This window comes from Convolutriloba macropyga, chromosome 11 (genome assembly GCF_964194025.1).
Source record: "Convolutriloba macropyga chromosome 11, txConMacr16.3, whole genome shotgun sequence".
In the NCBI taxonomy this organism is placed as follows: Eukaryota; Metazoa; Xenacoelomorpha; order Acoela; family Convolutidae; genus Convolutriloba; species Convolutriloba macropyga.
Genome location: NC_134478.1, coordinates 38,443,533 through 38,466,706, shown reverse-complemented (window position 1 = coordinate 38,466,706; position 23,174 = coordinate 38,443,533). Strand labels below are relative to the sequence as shown.

At 33.2% G+C, this 23,174-nt stretch overlaps 1 protein-coding gene across 5 annotated transcripts in view; it reads left to right on the top strand.

Annotated features, from left to right (window-relative positions):
• LOC142349844 (transmembrane protein 168-like) overlaps nucleotides 1-11,182 on the top strand; it is a 41,568-nt gene extending 30,386 nt beyond the window's left edge. For 3 of the 5 annotated variants that reach the window (XM_075401653.1, XM_075401652.1, XM_075401657.1), the window contains 2 exons: nucleotides 8,599-8,622; nucleotides 9,234-11,182. In XM_075401653.1, the coding sequence (XP_075257768.1) occupies nucleotides 8,599-8,622; nucleotides 9,234-11,106 (1,897 nt within the window). In that variant the 3' untranslated portion in view covers nucleotides 11,107-11,182. The remainder of the gene's footprint in view (nucleotides 1-8,598; nucleotides 8,623-9,233) is intronic. The other 2 variants (XM_075401656.1, XM_075401654.1) reach the window with 1 other exon arrangement.
• The last annotated feature ends 11,992 nt before the right edge of the window (nucleotides 11,183-23,174 follow it).

Genomic DNA, 23,174 nt, shown 5'->3' with positions numbered 1-23,174 from the left:
GAATCACTATCAATATAACTTTTAGTAACAGCATCATTAGTGTTAACTGGGGTTGCAATATTTGTTAGTCTATTGTTGTTAAAGTTGTTTATTTTGTTATTATAAACAATATTACTAGGTGAGTCTATATATCGCTTAGTAACTAGATCATATTCACCTGTTGGATCATCACTATTTATAACTTTATGTTGAAATTTTAAATCTATATTTTCATTTATTTGATCTGAAGTGTTTAATGCTTCAATATATAATGCAGCTATTTCTATTGTCTCACCCACTGAAAAAGAAGCCAAATCAATAAACACATCGAAGTCATTAGGGTTAGTATGTGTTGCTGTTAATTCAATAAGCTCGAAATCATAACTCAACACATGTTCTGAAAACTGATTTGAGAATCCAAATTTAATATTTTTCAGTGATTGTGATCTAATTAAAAATCGTAGTGTGTATTGAGAGCCAATATTCACATTAAGATTAGAAATATGAATTTGTGATACTTTTGCATTTGGTCCTGTAACTGTGAAAATAGTATATGGTATTCCAAGAAAACTGTGATCTGGAGAAATCTCACTACTAGCATTAGTTCTACCAGTTGAATAAATTTCATAAAAATTATTATATACAAATTTACTTCCAAATGTGTGTTCCAAATCTTTACGCAGTATGTCAGGATGTTCATTTATTGATCTCCTAGTTCTGTTTAACTTAGAATCAACATATGCTTTGGTTGGAAAAGCTATATCTTGTCCGATTATGTTGTTTGTAAGATGAATATATTCGTTTTGGAAATCTTCATAATATGGAATTCTTATTAAACTTCTTTCATCAATTTTTGCTTCCATATATCGTTTTGATGGTAATGTTACAACTGTTGGTGTGAAATCATGATTAACAACATCTATAGAATCTATTATATTATTTGTTTTATTGTAATTTTTTACTGAGATATCATCTTTAACATAATTTGTAGTGGCTAATTCAATAACTTTGTTGGATGATGTGTTCTTTAGAGATACATAATCATTTGTTAGTGGTTCATATGTTGGAATTCTTAGTAATGTACTTTCATTAATTTTATTATCGATGTATCCTTTGTTAGCAGCATCAGTTAAGTTAGTAGGTTCTGTTAAATTTATAATTTTGAATTTCTGTTTCATATCAATATCTTCTTCCATTTCAGATTCAATATAATTCGCTCGAACATAACTCTTAGTAACACCATTTGCATTATTACTATTTCCCTTATAAACTGGTCTTCCAAATTTATCAGTCATTTATTATCGTCATAATAGCCTTTTTGAAACTTTGACCACTATTCATTAAATATAGGAAATATAAACAATAACTAGCACAATTAAATTCATTAATATTTCGTATTGAGTTGGAACTAACATAACACTCACACCATTTCCCATTTTTTTCAATTAGTTGATTAGCTATACTTTTTGGAATCTCAACACAAAAACTATCGAAATAATTTGAACCATAGAAAGCAACCCAGTGAGTTCCTTTATTGGGGTTTTCTGTTAAATTTATAATACCTTGTTTTGTTGTTAGTTTATCAGTTCTAATATATATTTTAAAATCTTTTAAACCTATATTATTAGCAACTTCAATTAATTTTTTTGCTGATGTTGACTTATTTTGTAGATTGTGTTGTTTCATAAAATTATTCATTTAGATAATATCAAATTGTCGTTGACCATCGCTTGATACTGAAATAATCTTTTGTGATAGTATTAAAGCTGTTGCTTGATAATTTGCACCCACAGCATCATATCCTGCTGAAATAAATTTGAAATCAACTGAAATTGGTTGTGATGAAGGATTATCTTTTTGGTTTCTGAGATCAAATACCCAAAGGTTATAAAGTTCCTTAAACTCTTTAAATGAAATGTTTGGTGATCCTTCACCTTTAATATAGTCTTTGTAAAATCTTCGAATTTCATTGTAGGGTTCGCTATACATATTGCGATCAAAATCTACTTGATATTCATGTTCAGGATACCTGACTGAACCAATATTACAAGAAGCTTCAATAACATCTAGCCTATCAAATATTGCATTATTTTGTCGTTGATTGGGACCTGTTCTTGCTTGTGATTGAAATCCTACAATAACATATATCGGAATATCAATACCAGATAAAGATCCAATTTCCATTCTCCATTTATTATTTGAATTCACTTGTTTTGATGATACCGTTCTTGCTACATATGAATATTCTGTGTTCTTTTTTGCTAGAATATGTCCATTAACAAGAGAGATATTATCAAATGACGGGGTATCATGTCTAACATACCAAGCGATATTTTTAATTTCTATTTTAGCATCACTAGCAGCAGCATCACCAGCGATTGTATTAAATATACTTTGGCCAATATCTGCTCGTTTCATTGTTAGAGTATATCCCAGACCATAATTTACTTTATCGAGATGAGCTATATAACCAAAAACATCTTTCAAATAGATTCTAGTAAAAACTGTACCTTTTTCTGGTGTATCGTTGATTAATCTATCACGTTTTGTGTCATCAATTTCTGTTCCATAACCCGAATCTTTCCTATAGATAATCATCATATCTTCTTCATTATCAGATAAAAGTTTGTACATCAGACTAGCAATATAAACATTATCAATAGTTTCTAATACTTTTGAACCAAATGACTTTAATGACATCTCTCTGAATAAACTAATACCAAACAAATTATTCGGTTGTATATTGTCCCCATTTGCATACCGATCAGTTGCAGGTGGTACGGGTGGTGCATTTTTAACAATCTCTACTTCTAATTCTATATACGAATCTCTTGGATCTGAATAGACATCTTCTCTAGGAATAACAATATTGAAAGGGGAAGTTCCATTAACAGCCACCATTGAAGTCGGGCGATATGCAACAAAATCTGATTTATATTTCGTTTTATCGATTATTTCAGGTCTATCCAATTGGTAGTTTTCTGATGTAGTAATTTGTACAAAATTTTCAGCCATTTATATTGACAAAATCGTTGTTTATAAGTTCGAACAAAGGCACCTCCCGTTAGTTTCCTGAGTTTAGTATAATTTTCTTTAGTGAGCTTGGTCTTTTTTATTGGTTTCGGTTGGATTATAGGTTTTGTTTTTGACTTTGGATTTGGATTAAGAGTCATTTATATATTAAGAATTCTTTTTCATGTGAAGAGTAAATTCTACTAATTCCCCATGCATTTCAACTCGATTTCCATTGTTGTCTTCAAACCAAAATCCTATATTGTCTATCTTATCTTTATATATATGTTTATAAAGAACAAGATTAGGTTCACGAACAATTTTTGCACCAGGAACTTCATTTAAAATAATTGTGAATAAAATATTTGAGGGTTGACCATTTTGTAGAGATCCCACTATACAATCACAACACAAATGAATACGATGTATATCGATAATATTTATTATCGAAACTTTATTCTTAGAATAATTAAATGTATTTGATATGATTTTTGATTCAAATCCTAGAAGATTTCGAAGAGTGTTAGGTTGTGTAAAATCAATTTTGTAATTATCACTAAGATGAATAATAGAATGAAGTGTGGCAGTGTTAGCTTCAATAATTATGGGGCTTTCTTCAAATTCAATTTTGAGAGAAAGTTGTCTACTAACTTCATCATTAATCTGTTCAATCTCATAAGCTCCATAGGGAAAAATTATCTCTCTCCATTCGACTCCATCATGATAAACAATTTTATTATTTTTAGAATTTACGTTGAATATAGAATTATAAGTATTAAAAGAAGTAACTCCCATAATATAATCACCATCTGAAACGTCAATACTATCTTGAAAAGTTAATTTAAAATAATCAGTATTGAAACTAACTTCATTAGGAATTTGTGGTAAAGGGCGAGTATTTTTTTCAATAGAATCTAAAACTGGTAGAAGTTCATTCATTTATTCAATGAAAATATTCATTCCATTCTCATATTCATTTTCTGAAAGTTCACCCATTCTTAAGAGTTCATGTAAAATTGCTGAAGCTTCTCTGTATGCATTTTTATTACCTGCAAAATATTCACCAACTAGAACTTCTAATCTTTCAACGAGAGTGTCGGGGTTTGATGATAAGAATACATAGTTAGTAACACCTCTACCTTCAAGTGCCCTATAGTAAGCATTTTCCTCACGTTGTGATTCTATATCAGCAAAATTTTCTGCATTCCCATCGAAATCTGAATCATGATATTCTTCATTTAATGCTTCTGATAGTTTAATAGCTTGATATAATTTAGATTTCACATCTCCACCCAATCCACCTGCATATTCTACAAAATGTGGGAGAGCTTCTCTTTCTATGATTGATAAATTATTAGCAGTTATTTTATTGTTAGGTTTAAATAATTCGAAGAAATTTGGGGATATTTCATATTCTTTATTATCAAATTTTAATTTTTTATCAATGATTTGAAAAGGTTTTTCATTAACAGAATAATTATTTAAATCATTTTTTATAAAATTAAATTTAGCATAGCTACCTTTATCTGTTATACGATTAAGTTTATCAGAAATTCCACCATCAATAGCGTTTGTTTGTACTTCGTTATCTGGTATTGCTGGCATTTCTTCTGGTAATTCCGGAAGCATATTAGTCATTATATTTGTTTGATCTCTAATTGCTTTTGTTTGGTCTTCAATAGCTAGTTTTTGTTCCTGTTGACCCTTCATAATATCTTCAGTTGTTTTTTTCTGGAGATCTGTGATAGGTGCGTATTGCTCAGCTAAATCATAATTTAGTGTTTGTTTCTGTATTTTCTTATTGAGATTTATTTTTTTGATATTTTTTCTCTGTTCGATAATTGTTTTGATTTTTTCGAACTTTTCATCATTCTTAGGAGAATAAAACGTCATTTATAATTTCAAAATAACGGATCAGAATTAGGAACAAAAATAGTATCTAATCCTACTCTATATCTTCCACAATATTTATCTTTCGACATATCGATTGTCAATGGTTGAAATTTAGTTTGCCAACAGCTATTGCATAAGTATTTAAATTCATCAATAATCATATCCATACTAGCTTTATCTTGATATAGACTTTGAACATTCCTACTATTATTTGGTCTGAATAAGTGAAAAACATTACTGTTTTCTCTTATTGTTCTTTTTGGTAGTTCATAATAATCTTGACTAATAATGAAAACAGAAATATTTTTATTTCGTGATCTTTTGAATTGTGCTGCTACTCTTGAATCTTCCATTTCTTTTTGATTGAGATCGTCAAATATAATAGCAGTTGATTCGGCTTCGTATTCTTCTGGATATTTTAATTCAGCGATGTTTTGATAGGGAAATATATGGATTTCAGAAGGTTCAAATTTTTCATCACTAATAATGTCATCAATAGATTTATTATTATTCAAAACTTTGGGAATTGATTTTGGTGGTATTTTTTTTTCGAAACATTCTATCAATTTTGAATATGTTTCTTGATAGATTGATGGAGAATAAATATATATTTCAGTATAATCATTAATTATTTCAGTTATTAATTTTGTTAATAAACAGGTTTTTCCACAACCAGATGGTCCTGATATTACTACTCGTACAGGTGATTTTGGATATAATTTCGTTTTCATTTATATTTGAATAATTTATTTTAATTATAAATGTTAGAATCAATTTGTCCTGTATGTTTAGAAAATATAAATACTGTTCTGATGGATATCTATATGATAAAAGAGCTTTTGGATTTGCAAGTGAAAGATTACGGTCAATTTATAACAATATAAATGATGTTTCAAACTGATAATGAATTTTATAATTTTAGATTGGCTAGGTATTTAATATCTGTGTTGTTAGTGGTGATATCGATTTCAAATTTAATCGCTACAATTTTATTCCCAACTGTATTTAATTCAAATAATTGTGTATATATAAATGGTACCGAAGTGTCCTATCAATAGTATTGGGATTAGAAATCCTGTTATGTGTAGTGATGGTTATATGTATGAAGAGAAATGCTTAGTTGAGTGGATTAATTCGAATTGTACTTCACCTATAAATCGAGAATTTATTGATTTTGTTAATGTGTGTGAAATATCTGAAAAGTGTTTGAATGAATATTGTGATGAAATTGAAGATCCATATGAGAGAATTAATTTTACATATTCAAAAGAAGAAACAATAATTAAATATTATTTAAATATGCTTGAGAACGATGATGAAGTAGATATAATTTTTGATAAAGATTTAATATTAAAGCTAATTGATAGAAATTGTAAATGGTTCGAATTTGCGAGTAAAGAATTGAAAGATGATAAAGAAGTTGTGATGAAGGCGATTGAACATAGTGGAATGCTTATAGAATTTGCTAGTAGCAGACTACAACAAGATGAGACAGTCGTTCTAGCAGCTGTGAAAACTACTCCTAGAATTATATTATCTAATAAAATTTTGATAAATCATTTAATCTATGAAACTGCGTGTTATTATAATAATGTAAATTTTAGAGGTGACTTTTTTTTAAAAAATAAATTAAATCCTGACTCTATTAGAAATATGATTGAAGAATTAAACAACATAAGAAATCTATTTGAATAAATTGTTTGGTAATAAATGATATCTAATAAAAAAGACTTTTTAAATCTTTTATCAATTGAAGGTTTTACATTACTTTCAAAAAATGTGTTCTAAAATATGCAGATGATAATTTGAAAAATGATAAAGAAGTTGTAATGATGTGTGTTAAATTGTATGGAAATAATTTAAAATATGCTAGTGATAATTTAAAAAATGATAAAGAAGTTGTTATGGAGGCTGTAAAACAAAATGGAGATGCGATAGATTTTGCTTCTCCAATATTAAAAGAAAATGAAGAGATTTTGATAGAAGCGATAAAAAATGGATATTTTAATATTCCCCTTGATACAGATAAAAGACATCATGTGAAATTAATATTAGAAAGAAATGGGCACTGTCTGGGATGGTTTGGAAAACGATATTCGGATGATAAAGAAATGGTGATAGTTGCTGTAACACAAAATGGACATGCAATAAAATATGCTAGTGATAGATTGAAAGGTGATGATGAAATACTCATAACAGCTATATCAAATTATCCTGGAGCAATAAAATTTCTACCTGAAAAATTAAAATATGAAGAAAAATATATTAAAAAAGCGTTTGATTGTTTGAAAATTGAATGTTATGATGATAAAATTTTAAATTCATTATTAAAGGTGCAGACAGAACTGAAGAAAAGGATTTTCAGACTCGAAAAGTTATAGTGGAATACGAATGGGAAGATTTTGAAAATTTAGATTTAGAATTTGTGAGAGAAGCTATCATTAATAAATTTTATCAAAAATTTTTGAGAATATAAAAAGTTATTTGAATAATTTGTTTCTTAATAAATATTAAGGAATGTATGAATATAACCCAGTGTATAAGGGATATTCAAAGCAGGTAGAAATAGATGAGAATTATCCTGTTGCAATATTGCTGCACACAAATCCCGGTTGGAAAGTAAATTTCAATCAAGAGCAAAAAAGAATTTAATTTGAGAGAACGAGTTATTCTACAATAATAATTGTGCATTCAAAATGTCGACAGAGTGTGAATATATATAATCAATTATAAAACTCAAAATTATATGCTTGCCAAAGTGCGGATATACAGGCATTCGAACTATTTTTTATCATTATGTGAACATATTTAATCTATTTTTATCATTATGTGAACATATTCATTCAATTTTTAGTGTGTAGTAGTAAGCGAACTCTATATATACACATATCCTATAACAATACTAAGCGTAGCTAGAGCGAATGCGAAGCATGAGCTAGTAGTAAGCGAGCTCTATATACACACATATTCTATATCAATAGTATGCGAAGCTAGAGCGAATGCGAAGCACGAGCTAGTAGTAAGCGAGAGTGAGTTGCGAAGCGACGAACGGTGAGATGCGAAGCATTGAGCGAGCGTTAGTAGGCTGCCGGATAGTTTACCTGATCTTGGATGGATATATCGAGCGAGCGAGGCGAGTGAGATATGTTCATTTGAGATTTGGTAGACTATCCGCAGTTTACTATACTACTAATGACATGTTCTCAGGTAGGGAGAACAATGTGTTAAGTGCAAAAAACTGCACTAGTACTTGCCATATACGGCAAGGGGAAAAATTTGTTCGCAACTAAGGTGTAAACTAACACATATCAGTTTATCTATATCTAGACTGATCTGTAAATTTTCATACTGATACGGATTATAAAACCTGTGAAATTTTGTACATTTAGCCATTTCGAATTCAATTATTAAAATAATAAAATTCTTTTTACTCGTGCTCGAGACCACGACAATTATCCTGCATGAAATATGCGTCAAAAAATTATGAGAATTTTGACAGTCCTTACTCGACATGGCTGCAGAGACAGTTCTGTTCTGTTATCAATCAATATTGGCTAAACTCATTGATAGTATGCTGTAATGTTGGTAGTATGCTGTTGTTATGACCCGTTGGCACGTAACCAAATAGTCCCACCTTTTTAAACATTTTTTAAAACTTTTTGGTATGCGTTTATTTTAGCAGCAACTATAACACAAACCTTGTGTTCGTTTTAGGAGAAAAGCAACACGTCCCATATGGTAAACATAAATCTGCTAACATGTACGATGGTGAGGGTGGAGTTCCATTGTTAATGTCCCCTGGTGATGACTGGTACCTTGTTATGTTATCATGTGATTACGTTTGTTTAACAATTGATGCAGTTCGATATGAAATAGCTGCGTCAGTCTGTAATTGATAAATGTATGGTCTGAGAAAAACGAAACTTGGTTGGACTGAGTGTGTTTCAATTTTTCGAAAATGAGCACGACTGCTTTGACTGTATTTATGTGTAAAAGTTATTTGCCAGTACCCCGAAATGTTTTTTTCCTTAAATAGAAAATTTTGCGAGCATGTTCAGTGCGTGTAAAACTATTTTTCTCCCTCAGGAAAACTTTGATGCAAAAGTGCTGCTTGAAAACAATTGATCAAACAATGCTTCAATATAGCATTATGTATAGTCGTTACATACTGAAACAACTATCAAAAAGGCATTTTGCGTATAAAATCAAGAGTTTATAGTTATTTCAAAATATTATGCCGAACTGTGAAACTCTGTGATGATCTTATGCTCTTGAATGGTTGTTAATTGTTTTTACTGAGTGTTTAAGGTAAAAAAAATCGATTGAAGTAACTTAAGTGTTGGTTATAGCCAAGTGATCTACTCTTTATGGGTGGGAGCCCTAATTGGAGTCAACATTTTCCTTTCAAAAGAAGCAGAAAAGAAATACCTCCCGACTCAGCACTTGAAACAAACAACAGAGCCTTTATTCAGTTGGGAATTTGGACAGCAATTAGTCGATGGACTCCTCTTGGTCCATATTACCATGTACGTCATCTGGACATTAGCCGAAAGACTAACTGGTATGACCCAGTTTGACACGAAGCTGCTCAACGAATCGGAGCTGTTCGTCTTGATTGGATTCGGGGTTGCAGGCACCATCTCAGATTTGTACATTGAAGTGTGTTTGTATCTCATTGCATTGACAGTTGCAGTCATCGCAATCAGAATGAAGTCTTTCTGGTCGGTTGTCAACTTGGCATCACTGCTCGCTATTTCGAATTGCTGCTTCTTTCCTTCGATTAATATATCCCCCAACAGTTTATTAATAATTGCGTTTATTGTCGGTCTAGTTACCGGTCCAATTCTGGACTTGTACTTCAACCCAAGCTCTGTTTTCGACCGTTACATGCCTTTATTCCGTATAAAATACGCTTTGAAGCTTCTATTAGTTGTCCTTTTAATGTGTTTGCAATTGATGTTTTTCTCAATTTGCGCAAAAGCAGTTATTTCTGGTGAACGCATATACGTCACAATTCCGGGATTTGTAGTTTTTGGATGTCTTTGGCTCTGTTTTCACCTAGTTTACTTCCTAACTATGTGGAACCTTATGTCGAGAGTGACAGATTGTATGCCTCATATTTCGAAACTTGACGAAAATACGACAGCAAGACTAAGCAAAGTCATGGCTTCAAAAGGCATGAGGTATTTTTGCATTATATCGCAAAGATTGGTCACGATGGCGGTTCTTACCACAGTTCTATTAGGAATTGTTGCATGGCAACCTAATACAACTTATATGTCATTGTTCTTGATAATATTACCAATTGAGTGTTTGACATTGTCGTTATTAAACGAACTTAGCTGCGCAGTTGGGGGTACCTGTGTAGGTTATGCCTTGATAGCTCCAAACAATATTTACAGAAGTGACGGAAATGTAACGCCACTTCCACAAAATCATGTCCAGGATTTGAATTTACGAACTACAGAACTCCTAGTGGCGATTCAAAACTTTTTCCGAGATCATTTAATTGATATGTACGGGTGTGACTACAGCGTGAACGGATTGGAACCAAAGATTCTAGAAAATAAGGTCAAAGCTCTGTTTGGCAGCAACACTACAGATGGTATTAAATACGATTCGTATATTTTGTATTATAGTGGGCATACTTATCAAAATGGCGATTGGGCTATGAACGATGGAACTGCAATTACGCTATCAAACATTCTAGAATGGTGGCGGGAAAAGGTAGACGATAAAAGTTCCCGTCTGATCATTATGGTCGACTCTGCTTATGGACACCAATGGAACAAAAGCGTGAAATTATGCAAAAATGTCTGCATAGGTCTGCAAACTTTGCAGATTCCGAGAACTAAAAAGAAGGATGTTGATATTACGTTAAAAACCGGAGAATTCACTCGCGATTGGATTCAATTCAACTCGAGTAACGAAACGAAAGACATGAACGGTTTGAGTATACCTCAATTTGCATATTACTCAGTTTCGCCTTTGTGGAGTGATTACACCTTCAAAATGCCAAGTGATTCAGATATAATGAGTCACTCTCAGCTCCATTTCCCAAGATTCACGTGGCCTTTTATCAAGATTGTTAGCTGTCCTTATTGGTCGATCAATTTAATTCTATGTGAGCCTGTAATAGCGCTGTTACGTCGACTTAAAATGCAATGGCTGCCTCCGAAGATTTTAGACACTGGGCACGGATTCTACTTCGTTTCAGCCTGACTCCGTTAGACTCAGGTGTTTTTTTTTTCATTTTGGGAACCGCTTCCTTTTCTTGTAACCATTAAAATTCCAGCGTTGGATTAATTTGAATATTTTATTAGCAAAAATATTGGTTACGATAGAATAATAAGAGATGACGAGCCGATTAGGTTAGGTACGTCTTGAATGTCCGTTTATGGTTGAAATGGAAGCAGTTTCCGTTGCTAGTTTCTCTGACTGAAACGGATCTTCATGGGTTCGGAAGTATTATAAAAAGTCTTGGAAACTGATTTGCTCATGAAAGAGATTGTGGCTCTGGCTCTGTCTCTCCTTGCGATACTACTCTAAAAAAAATAACTATTACTGGGCTCAGTAGATCTTTTCAATTTTTTCCTATCATAAATTTGAATGTTAAACGTGTATAAATTCGATTAAAACAATGTCAGAGAAACTATGATAACGAAGTGCGCTGAAATTTGGAAAAAAAAATCTTTAGCTTGTAATTCCATTCATTGTTTATAATATTTCCTCATTTTGATCTTATAGTTGTTGTCGAAAGTTTCTTTATTAATTAATGCTAATAATTTGCCAGATTTTGTGCAACCTGAAAAAATAACGTATCACTAAAAAGAAAAGCTAACAAGGAGCAAAAATTGCTAGGCTATTGTGACAATGTTCTTCACACAACTTTTTGATCTTTCCCGTTTTCGCGCGCCCCCTCTCCGATTAGTGGGTGCATATTATTTGCATCACCTAGACGCACGTGCCATATCGTTACATAATGATTTATTATGTAATGGTGCTCTGTAACGGGGGTGGGGGTGCATATCGCACTGCAGACGGAAACGGAAAATATCCCAATTTTTGTAGACCCCAAAGTTCTGCTTTCGACGGGCAGATCAAAAAGGGATTCGACGGCAGTTTGAAATTCTTAAACCTATCCTAGAACAAACTTCAGAGGAACAGTCTGCTAGAGAACGAAGTTTGAAGCAATTTTTGTAAACGTGGGTCTTTTTGATTCAAAATTTTTGCTTGGCCTTTTCTGCGCTTTTGTTCGTTTGCTCTCAAGTGAAGTTTTTGACGCTTGATTTCTAAATATTTGAGTGATATCAATGTCTCTCCTTCCAAATAAATTTTGTTGCTGAAATAATGGCGATCAAGTAGCCGCGCCGTTATAGCTAAGTGGATAAACGCCACACCGTGGGTCGCGAGTTTGGTCTGTTTTTTACTCATGAAAAAATTTTAAGCCTTACTCTCTAAGAATTAAATAGCTCTACTTGCCGTTCGAGAGAATACATCCAACTTAAGTCGGTGTATTTTAACTCATAGTCCCGACCTATTTTGCAGAGATAAGTATATGCCCAATATATTTTTATACACTGAATTTTCAGAGATATGCATAAAAATAGAGGTGGCATCATTGAATAGCACTTGAGGATAAATTATTTTATGGCAGGTTTTTTTAATTTGATTACCTACATGAATTTCGAAGAATATAGGGCAATAGTTTGAGCTAGTTTTGTTTTTCTAGATGCTGTATTTCAAAATAGTAAGTTTAGTGATCAAAGTGACGATGATAATTCAGAACTTGCCGTTTTGAAATCCAAAGTTGTCTTTTTGAATCTTTTCTGTTTTTGCGCTCCCCACCCCCACACGTCCATTTGCACCCCCACTTACACATGTGCAGCTTTTTGTTTGCTTTTTTACAATTACTGCACAAACGGGATTTATAATTTAAAGATGCAGCGAAATTTTGATATTAAAGTCAGCAGGTAAGTAATAATGCGTGTTTTTACTATTTTTGCGCAAATCTTTTATAGGATTGGCGTTATGGCAGTAATTTGTTTGACAAGCGATAACAAAAATCCATCCAATTTTGTACTGGTGCCGGCAATTTTTCAGGGCTAAAATCAAGACCAAAAGTTATAATTTGGGGGTACAAACAGACTGGTTTTATAGGACAGGGCCAAAAACAGAAAAGATCCGACTTCTTTACGTCAAAGATTACTGTTTTTTATCTCTAAGTTGTTTTTACTTCTAGATTGATATTGGAGCTCTTAAAATGTTTTGTCTGCATAAAATCTGCCTGGAGCAATTTAAGTCGCTCTTTCATACACAATTTTATGCAGCTGTACTGAATTGACAAAGTTTACTCCTGAAAAGCATGAAGAGAGCCGGATAATGTATAGTTTTCCTCTTTGATTTGTGTTGGTTTTAATAATAAGCTATATTCTTATTAATAGCCGCCTCAGCTTCTCAGCCCGCTATTATAGTGCTCCTTTTACAATTCAAAGAATTTGAAATGTATTAGTGCGCTGTCTTTTTATTATGACTCGAAGAGGAGTATTGGAGGAGTCCTTTTTTTCGATCAATTTCTTTGGAGTGTAATTTGAAGCGGGAAATGAAACTCGTGAAAAAATTTGGAATGATTTTGATGCTGAACAAAACGAAGAGTGGAGCATAAAGTGAGGGATTTTTTGTTCATATCGCTGTTTTCTAGAGAGCGAGAAATTGAGGTGTGAAAAAAAGTTCTGTAAGCGAGCAAAATTTTTTGTTCACCTGCGGCGTTTTGAAGCAGTTTTTTTTATTTTGTTTGGTTAAGAGGTTTAGTTATGATTTTAGGCTGGTTTTGGTAGTGCTTTGAAGGTTTTTTTTGGAATTCACATGATATTTATGCTAATTCGGAGGGTTTTCATGTGTTTTGCTGATTTTCGGGCTAATTGCGTTTTTTGACTATTGTTTTGATTTACTAGCTCAAATGGGCCATGAAAAGAACCCTTTTACTTGAGCAAATTATAGATAACTGGTTACAGTTTTGTGGATATGAATCATTTTTTGTTGAGAAATAAGACAAAAAATGGCGAAAATTGGAACTTTTTTCTTAATTTGTTTTTGCAGTTTTCGTTTTTTCCGTTTCTTAGACTATTATGACTTGTCTATTGTTTTGCGAGCAAAAAAGCGAGTCGTTTTCCGGCGTGAGTTTTTTTTGCTCTAATTTTAATGTAGAGCGAGAATATGGTGTTTGAACAAAAATTCGCTTTCTCGGTAGTGGTTTTTTGTTCACATGCGGCAATTTCACTTTGATTTTTTTACTGTTTTTTCAATCAGATATTTTTCTAAATGGATATTTTTCTAAATGGTTTTTACATTGATTTTCTGTTTTGTTTTAATTTTTTTTCGCTTGTTTTTAGAAATAGTGTTCCCAATTCACTCAGAGTCCGTTCTATGACTATTATTTAGTCAATGAAAATTCTTCGAATTGTACGTCAGGATTTGTCCAGCTATGTTTTTTTACTTCGTCCAATAATAATTTTTCGCAATACCTCATTTTGCCGCCTTTTCGGCATTTTGCGTAAAATCTTTTCGACTTCTCTAGGCTAGTTTCACTCTTCTCTCATTCTACTAAAAATGTTATTAAACAGCAGTTGCTCAGCAAAACAACTCAAAAATGAACAGAGTCAGTATCAAAAAACGAAATCAGAAATAGGAACGGGATAAACCCACAATGCCCGGTTTTAGATGCCTGTTACTCGAACTTTGTTCTTAGTTACCATCTCTAATGCTTATTTTTATTATACTAATGCATGTGTGGTCTCTTTACGAAACAAGAGCATTTTCAGCTCCAAAATGACATTAAAATAGTTCGCAATTAAAAATTGTTTATACAAAAATCATTTTTTCACTAGTTTTTTTCTCTTCTTTCGATCTCAATCTTGGTTATGGGAATCAGCGGCGGCTATTTTCCGGCAATCTGCTGGATATGTTTTTAAATATTCCACTAACTGGTTGAGAAAGTAGTCGAGTTTCAGCTACAAGCTGATCACTCACAGGTTTCATAAACAGAAACCAATGGGTATAATTATAGCATGTCCCATGAAGTTGAAAAATAGGAACCCTTCAAATACTACAGAACAGATCTCATGGTTGAAAGTTAAGACGTAAGCTTAATGGAAAATTCAATGAAATGTAAATAACCAAAGTGCTGCTCAATTGCATGTTCTTCAATTTTTTGAAGGTTTGATTATTTTAACTTTGATTGATGAGACCAATTATATTTATTTATATTTGTAACTGAATCTTGAATACTTTTTCCAAACATAAGTCGAATATTTAGGTCCTTCAGAACGAACGTTTGTATGCAAAAAAAAATTTGATGTCAGCCACTCAGACTTTTGGCTGCAGCTTGCGACCCATTGAGCCTGTAAACTTTTATTAGGCGAGAGGTAATGCGTGTGTTTCACAAGGCAATCATCGTGGAGTTCGCTTCCCTCTCTCCTTGAATGTGTCTGTATGATGATCAAGAACAGCTTCAGGTTGAGCGTAACCTGACAAATATTGGCTGCAATGTTGGTACCCTGTGACAGTTTCAGATCCAAAAAAAGTGGCCATAATAAAAAAGCGACGCTGTTTGTGAAAAGAGTTCTGAAATGTGTACAAAAAACCTGGGACAGCTAGGAAAAACTGGGCGCTGGTAGCCAGTGCTCTATTGTTATTTTGCCTGTTACTTAATTTTTCCGTTAGTGAACAATAGGATTTTTTTAAAAAAAGATGCATCAAGCAGTTTTGCGCTTTTGATAAATTTTAGGTTATTACAAAGTTTTACAACTAAACGATTTTCAGAAATTGTCATTTTTTTGAAATTATTTTGATTCGTAGAAGTTACGTCCATGTAGTCTTGAAGAATTGCAATTTTATTTTTTGGATTTAATTACCTAATTCATTATGACAACAATTTTCCCATGACACCTTAAATTTTTGAGGAATTGAGAAACTCTCTTGTCAAGGTTTCTTGACTGCTGATAATTGAATAATAAGTGTAATAGTGAGACAGTTCTACCAGAATTTCTATGTTTGAAATGGTTGTTTCGTTTTCCAATACTGAATTTTTTGGAGATCGGTTGTTTGTCTTTTTCATCTGCGCAGAAAATTTCAAGAAGATATCGCTTTAATAACTTCCAATAAATGTTGAAAATGTCAAATGTCATGAATTAATTAACTTAATCAACGGGTTCACTTTATTGCAATTCAAAGAATTTGAAATGCTGTGGGGGCGCTGTCTTTTTTTAAGATCTGTTCACGCATTTCCATGATTTTTGAAGTCAAATTGGAGACGTGATCTTTGATCACGCCAAAACAAGAAGTTTCGCGAAAAAGCGAGTGGGTTTGCGGCTTGATTTTTTTACTGCAATTTCGAAGTTAGAAAGCAGTCTTCGATCAGAAATTTGCTTCCTTGACTGTGGTTTTTTTGTTCAAATGCTGTCATTTCACTTTGATTTTGCTAATTTCTTCAATTTTTGACCGGATTTTTCATGCGATTTTTCCAATCCATTTATTGTTTAATAAAAAAGCGCGTCAAAGATTACTGTTTTTTATCTCTAAGTTGTTTTTACTTCTAGATTGATATTGGAGCTCTTAAAATGTTTTGTCTGCATAAAATCTGCCTGGAGCAATTTAAGTCGCTCTTTCATACACAATTTTATGCAGCTGTACTCAATTGACAAAGTTTACTCCTGAAAAGCATGAAGAGAGCCGGATAATGTATAGTTTTCCTCTTTGATTTGTGTTGGTTTTAATAATAAGCTATATTCTTATTAATAGCCGCCTCAGCTTCTCAGCCCGCTATTATTGTGCTCCTTTTACAATTCAAAGAATTTGAAATGTATTAGTGCGCTGTCTTTTTATTATGACTCGAAGAGGAGTATTGGAGGAGTCCTTTTTTTCGATCAATTTCTTTGGAGTGTAATTTGAAGCGGGAAATGAAACTCGTGAAAAAATTTGGAATGATTTTGATGCTGAACAAAACGAAGAGTGGAGCATAAAGTGGGGGATTTTTTGTTCATATCGCTGTTTTCTAGAGAGCGAGAAATTGAGGTGTGAAAAAAAGTTCTGTAAGCGAGCAAAATTTTTTGTTCACCTGCGGCGTTTTGAAGCAGTTTTTTTTATTTTGTTTGGTTAAGAGGTTTAGTTATGATTTTAGGCTGGTTTTGGTAGTGCTTTGAAGGTTTTTTTTGAATTCACATGATATTTATGCTAATTCGGAGGGTTTTCATGTGTTTTGCTGATTTTCGGGCTAATTGCGTTTTTTGACTATTGTTTTGATTTACTAGCTCAAATGGGCCATGAAAAGAACCCTCTTACTTGAGCAAATTATAGATAACTGGTTACAGTTTTGTGGATATGAATCATTTTTTGTTGACAAATAAGACAAAAAATGGCGAAAATTGGAACTTTTTTTCTTAATTTGTTTTTGCAGTTTTCGTTTTTTTTCCGTTTCTTAGACTATTATGACTTGTCTATTGTTTTGCGAGCAAAAAAGCGAGTCGTTTTCCGGCGTGAGTTTTTTTTTGCTCTAATTTTAATGTAGAGCGAGAATATGGTGTTTGAACAAAAATTCGCTTTCTCGGTAGTGGTTTTTTGTTCACATGCGGCAATTTCACTTTGATTTTTTTACTGTTTTTTCAATCAGATATTTTTCTAAATGGATATTTTTCTAAATGGTTTTTACATTGATTTTCTGTTTTGTTTTAATTTTTTTTCGCTTGTTTTTAGAAATAGTCTTCCCAATTCACTCACAGTCCGTTCTATGACTATTATTTAGTCAATGAAAATTCTTCGAATTGTACGTCAGGATTTGTCCAGCTATGTTTTTTTACTTCGTCCAATAATAATTTTTCGCAATACCTCATTTTGCCGCCTTTTCGGCATTTTGCGTAAAATCTTTTTGACTTCTCTAGGCTAGTTTCACTCTTCTCTCATTCTACTAAAAATGTTATTAAACAGCAGTTGCTCAGCAAAACAACTCAAAAATGAACAGAGTCAGTATCAAAAAACGAAATCAGAAATAGGAACGGGATAAACCCACAATGCCCGGTTTTAGATGCCTGTTACTCGAACTTTGTTCTTAGTTACCATCTCTAATGCTTATTTTTATTATACTAATGCATGTGTGGTCTCTTTACGAAACAAGAGCATTTTCAGCTCCAAAATGACATTAAAATAGTTCGCAATTAAAAATTGTTTATACAAAAATCATTTTTTCACTAGTTTTTTTCTCTTCTTTCGATCTCAATCTTGGTTATGGGAATCAGCGGCGGCTATTTTCCGGCAATCTGCTGGATATGTTTTTAAATATTCCACTAACTGGTTGAGAAAGTAGTCGAGTTTCAGCTACAAGCTGATCACTCACAGGTTTCATAAACAGAAACCAATGGGTATAATTATGGCATGTCCCATGAAGTTGAAAAATAGGAACCTTTCAAATACTACAGAACAGATCTCATGGTTGAAAGTTAAGACGTAAGCTTAATGGAAAATTCAATGAAATGTAAATAACCAAAGTGCTTTTCAATTGCATGTTCTTCAATTTTTTGAAGGTTTGATTATTTTAACTTTGATTGATGAGACAAATTATATTTATTTATATTTGTAACTGAATCTTGAATACTTTTTCCAAACATAAGTCGAATATTTAGGTCCTTCAGAACGAACGTTTGTATGCAAAAAAAAAAATTTGATGTCAGCCATTTGATGTAATGTGTGTGTTTCACAAGGCAATCATCGTGGAGTTCGCTTCCCTCTCTCCTTGAATGTGTCTGTATGATGATCAAGAACAGCTTCAGGTTGAGCGTAACCTGACAAATATTGGCTGCAATGTTGATACCCTGTGACAGTTTCAGATCCAAAAAAAGTGGCCATAATAAAAAAGCGACGCTGTTTGTGAAAAGAGTTCTGAAATGTGTACAATAAAACCTGGGACAGCTAAGAAAAACTGGGCGCTGGTAGCCAGTGCTCTATTGTTATTTTGCCTGTTACTTAATTTTTCCGTTAGTGAACAATAGGATTTTTTTAAAAAAAGATGCATCAAGCAGTTTTGCGCTTTTGATAAATTTTAGGTTATTACAAAGTTTTACAACTAAACGATTTTCAGAAATTGTCATTTTATTGAAATTTTTTTGATTCGTAGAAGTTACGTCCATGTAGTCTTGAAGAATTGCAATTTTATTTTTTGGATTTAATTACCTAATTCATTATGACAACAATTTTCCCATGACACCTTAAATTTTTGAGGAATTGAGAAACTCTCTTGTCAAGGTTTCTTGACTGCTGATAGTTGAATAATAAGTGTAATAGTGAGACAGTTCTACCAGAATTTCTATGTTTGAAATGGTTGTTTCGTTTTCCAATACTGAATTTTTTGGAGAGCGGTTGTTTGTCTTTTTCATCTGCGCAGAAAATTTCAAGAAGATATCGCTTTAATAACTTCCAATAAATGTTGAAAATGTCAAATGTCATGAATTAATTAACTTAATCAACGGGTTCACTTTATTGCAATTCAAAGAATTTGAAATGCTTTGGGGGCGCTGTCTTTTTTTAAGATCTGTTCACGCATTTCCATGATTTTTGAAGTCAAATTGGAGACGTGATCTTTGATCACGCCAAAACAAGAAGTTTCGCGAAAAAGCGAGTGGGTTTGCGGCTTGATTTTTTTTACTGCAATTTCGAAGTTAGAAAACAGTCTTCGATCAGAAATTTGCTTCCTTGACTGTGGTTTTTTTGTTCAAATGCTGTCATTTCACTTTGATTTTGCTAATTTCTTCAATTTTTTGACCGGATTTTTCATGCGATTTTTCCAATCCATTTATTGTTTAATAAAAATTCATTGAATTATGTCAGGACTTGTCCTGCAATATTAATTGCTCTTAAACAAAGTTTGAATTGTTCAAGTTTGCGTGATTTAAATTGTCAGCAGATGAACTCAAATGGAGGCTGTTTACTACTAAACGTCAAAAGAAAAGGGCGCCGGAATTGGAGTCATTTTTTACTTTAAACCTATAGTGGTAGTGATATATAATAACTAATAGTCTTATTTTTAGTCCCCTCCTCCCCCTCGTCCTCCTCATCCTCCTCTTCCTCATCTCTACCGTAGCTATAGAAGTTCCCATTGGTCGATTGAAAGCAATGTGCCTTTTTCGTCATTGAGTGCAGCTCAACGAAATTTGAAGCAATTATTGTAAATGTGCCCTTTAATGCAAAGTGTTTGCTTGACTGCTTTTAATTTTTTTATTGAGTAGCATACCCATGAGATTTCGCGTTTTGCGTGAAATGCGGGGGTAATCAGTTGTCCAATTGAAGGTGACTTGGAATGTAATCAATTGTCAAATTTTCTAACTTAAAAAGTAATCTTTTGAAGACCTTACTTCAATTCCTGAATTTGAATCCTTTTCCTATTTGCCCAACAGTAACAAATATTCCCTTTTACTATATGGAAAAATAGGAAATGCCGTGGTCAATGCTCCCACTTTCGGGCCAAATATTTCCTATCGTCAAATTTTTCCAAATGACGTTGAGAGCAATGTGCGTTTTTTGTCATTAAGTGGCTCTCGAATGAAGTTTGAAGGAATTTTTGTAAATGTGCCTTTTAATGCAAAATTTTTGCTTGACAGTTTTAATTTTTTGAATTAATTTTAGGCCCTTAATTTCAGATTTGTAAACAAATTATATCAAGTGGTGCCGTTTTACTTTAATTCAAATGAAAAGTGCGTGAAATTTTTCGCTTAAGATCTCTATAGTGGTAGTAGTATAAAATAAATGATAACCTCTAATAACGTCATTTGGAGCCCTTTAGTGAACTTCGTCTCCCTTCCTCCAGCCTCCCCCCCCCCCCCCCCTCTCCGACAGTCAAGCTGCAATAGATTAGGACTCCCAATTTTGAGAGTAGTTTTTTTTCGTCATTAGAGGTCATGTTTGAAATAACCTAAAATCAATGTAAGCACTCTTCCAGGTGCCACCTGAACCAGTTCTCATAAGTAGAATCTAGGCGCTTCTTAGCTGTTTTGAAGCGTACTTGAAAACTTCTTGCAAACCCCGTTTTCACTTGCAAAAGTTATATTAGTAACCCATTTCTTATTCAGAAACCCACCCTAATAAGTGTTAATCCTCATGAACGCTTAAATTGTTTTTTTTTTGCTGTCAAGCAATTTTTGTTGCTTCTGTTGTGACTTTTAATAGTTCCGAACTCTTTTAATGAGGAAAGGAACTTTGAACAAACAGTTCTGCTTTCTTATTGTCTGTTAGTCAATTTTGATACCAAACCCCCCCTTCCCGACTGCCAGACTGAAGCAGGCTGCAATAGATTTGAGCTTCAACTAGTCATACGAGGGCAATGTTTCTGACAATAGTAGGCTAGGTTATGTTTTGAAAGAGTGTGTTATTCGTGGATTTTTTTGGATGAAATCTGCAATTTTTATTTCTATTGATTCAGTATGCTGTAATTTTGTAGTTCGCTTTCTAAGTTTCAATTAGTGTTTTATGTAAATCAGAATAACCGGTTTACGATTAAAGCGTACTTTCGCAGACTTTCGCAGAAGAAGATGCGGAAAACGTAGGTTCGTATGTTTTTTCTAGGTATTTTTTACGAGTCGCATCTCGGCATCTTGGCTCATGATCTCACTTCAGGAATTGGTATACCTCTTCAACGTATTTTTGTAGAAGTTAGAAAATTCGACAATTGTTTATCTCAAACTTCAGAGATTTTAAAAAAAACAAGGCAAAATTGAGATAAAGAGACGACACAATATTAAGCGGACTTCCTCAAAGCTTAAAACTTGATTTTAACCAAAGGGATTTAATTATGATATTGATAATGCGAATATCTTTTTTTTCTGTGATGCTTCTTTTTTATTCTTCACAATCAATTTCTTCACATTGCCAAATTTTTTCTCCAAAATAAGAATAAGAGATGACGACGTTTTGAGTGCTTTTTGAAACGTTTTTGTTCCTACGTAGGATAGATCGCTTTCGGCTATTCTTGGGCACTTTTTGTTCAGTTCTAGGGCCTCTTTTTTTAAAGAAAAATGATCATTGAAGAATGAATTTCTATTTTGTAGGAAAAAATAATCTTGAAATATCTTTTAAGAATTATGTAAATTGCAACAAAATTTTGACAGAATTTTACAAGATTAACTTTTATTCGACTCGGGAAGTCCACCAGGTTAAATTGGGTAGTATGAGATGCTCGATTGAGAAGACAACTTCATTGTAGAAATTAAAGGCGGTGATCTGAAATGTGAGGTGGCATCGAAAATCTCAAAGCCGATAAAGTTTTCTACTAATACGTGCTGAAGTCTCTCCCTTAGAGTTGTTGGCCTTAACCCTGTTGTTGTTGAAAACCCTGGCTTACTGGCGATTTTCAGAAAGAATTTAAAGAACAGAAGCCGGCTAAAAGGCAAGGGTTACAATTGGGATCGCATTTCAGGTTAGAACTGTTCTCATGAATGAACTTATGAAAGTACATATATCTGAAACTGTACAGTTTGCAATGTTCAAACCACAGGTAACATGGATTTTACTTGTGTACGGGGAATAGCGAATACGTTTTTGGCCAGGACAATTTTTCTCAAGTGTGCCTAAAAATTTTCTGAAAATAAATCTCACTGTTAAAGGACAACTATATTGCATGTCACGACGAGATATGTTTGAATTGTTTGGAAAAAATATATGGCATAAATTGGATAAGTAATTATTTGCTCTCAAAAGAAGTTGGAGCGTTTTTTGTAAACGTGTGTGTGTGTGTGTGTGTGTGTGTGTGTGTGTGTGTGTGTGTGTGTGTGTGTGTGTGTGTGTGTGTGTGTGTGTGTGTGTGTGTGTGTGTGTGTGTGTGTGTGTGTGTGTGTGTGTGTGTGTGTGTGTGTGTGTGTGTGTGTGTGTGTGTGTGTGTGTGTGTGTGTGTGTGTGTGTGTGTGTGTGTGTGTGTGTGTGTGTGTGTGTGTGTGTGTGTGTGTGTGTGTGTGTGTGTGTGTGTGTGTGTGTGTGTGTGTGTGTGTGTGTGTGTGTGTGTGTGTGTGTGTGTGTGTGTGTGTGTGTGTGTGTGTGTGTGTGTGTGTGTGTGTGTGTGTGTGTGTGTGTGTGTGTGTGTGTGTGTGTGTGTGTGTGTGTGTGTGTGTGTGTGTGTGTGTGTGTGTGTGTGTGTGTGTGTGTGTGTGTGTGTGTGTGTGTGTGTGTGTGTGTGTGTGTGTGTGTGTGTGTGTGTGTGTGTGTGTGTGTGTGTGTGTGTGTGTGTGTGTGTGTGTGTGTGTGTGTGTGTGTGTGTG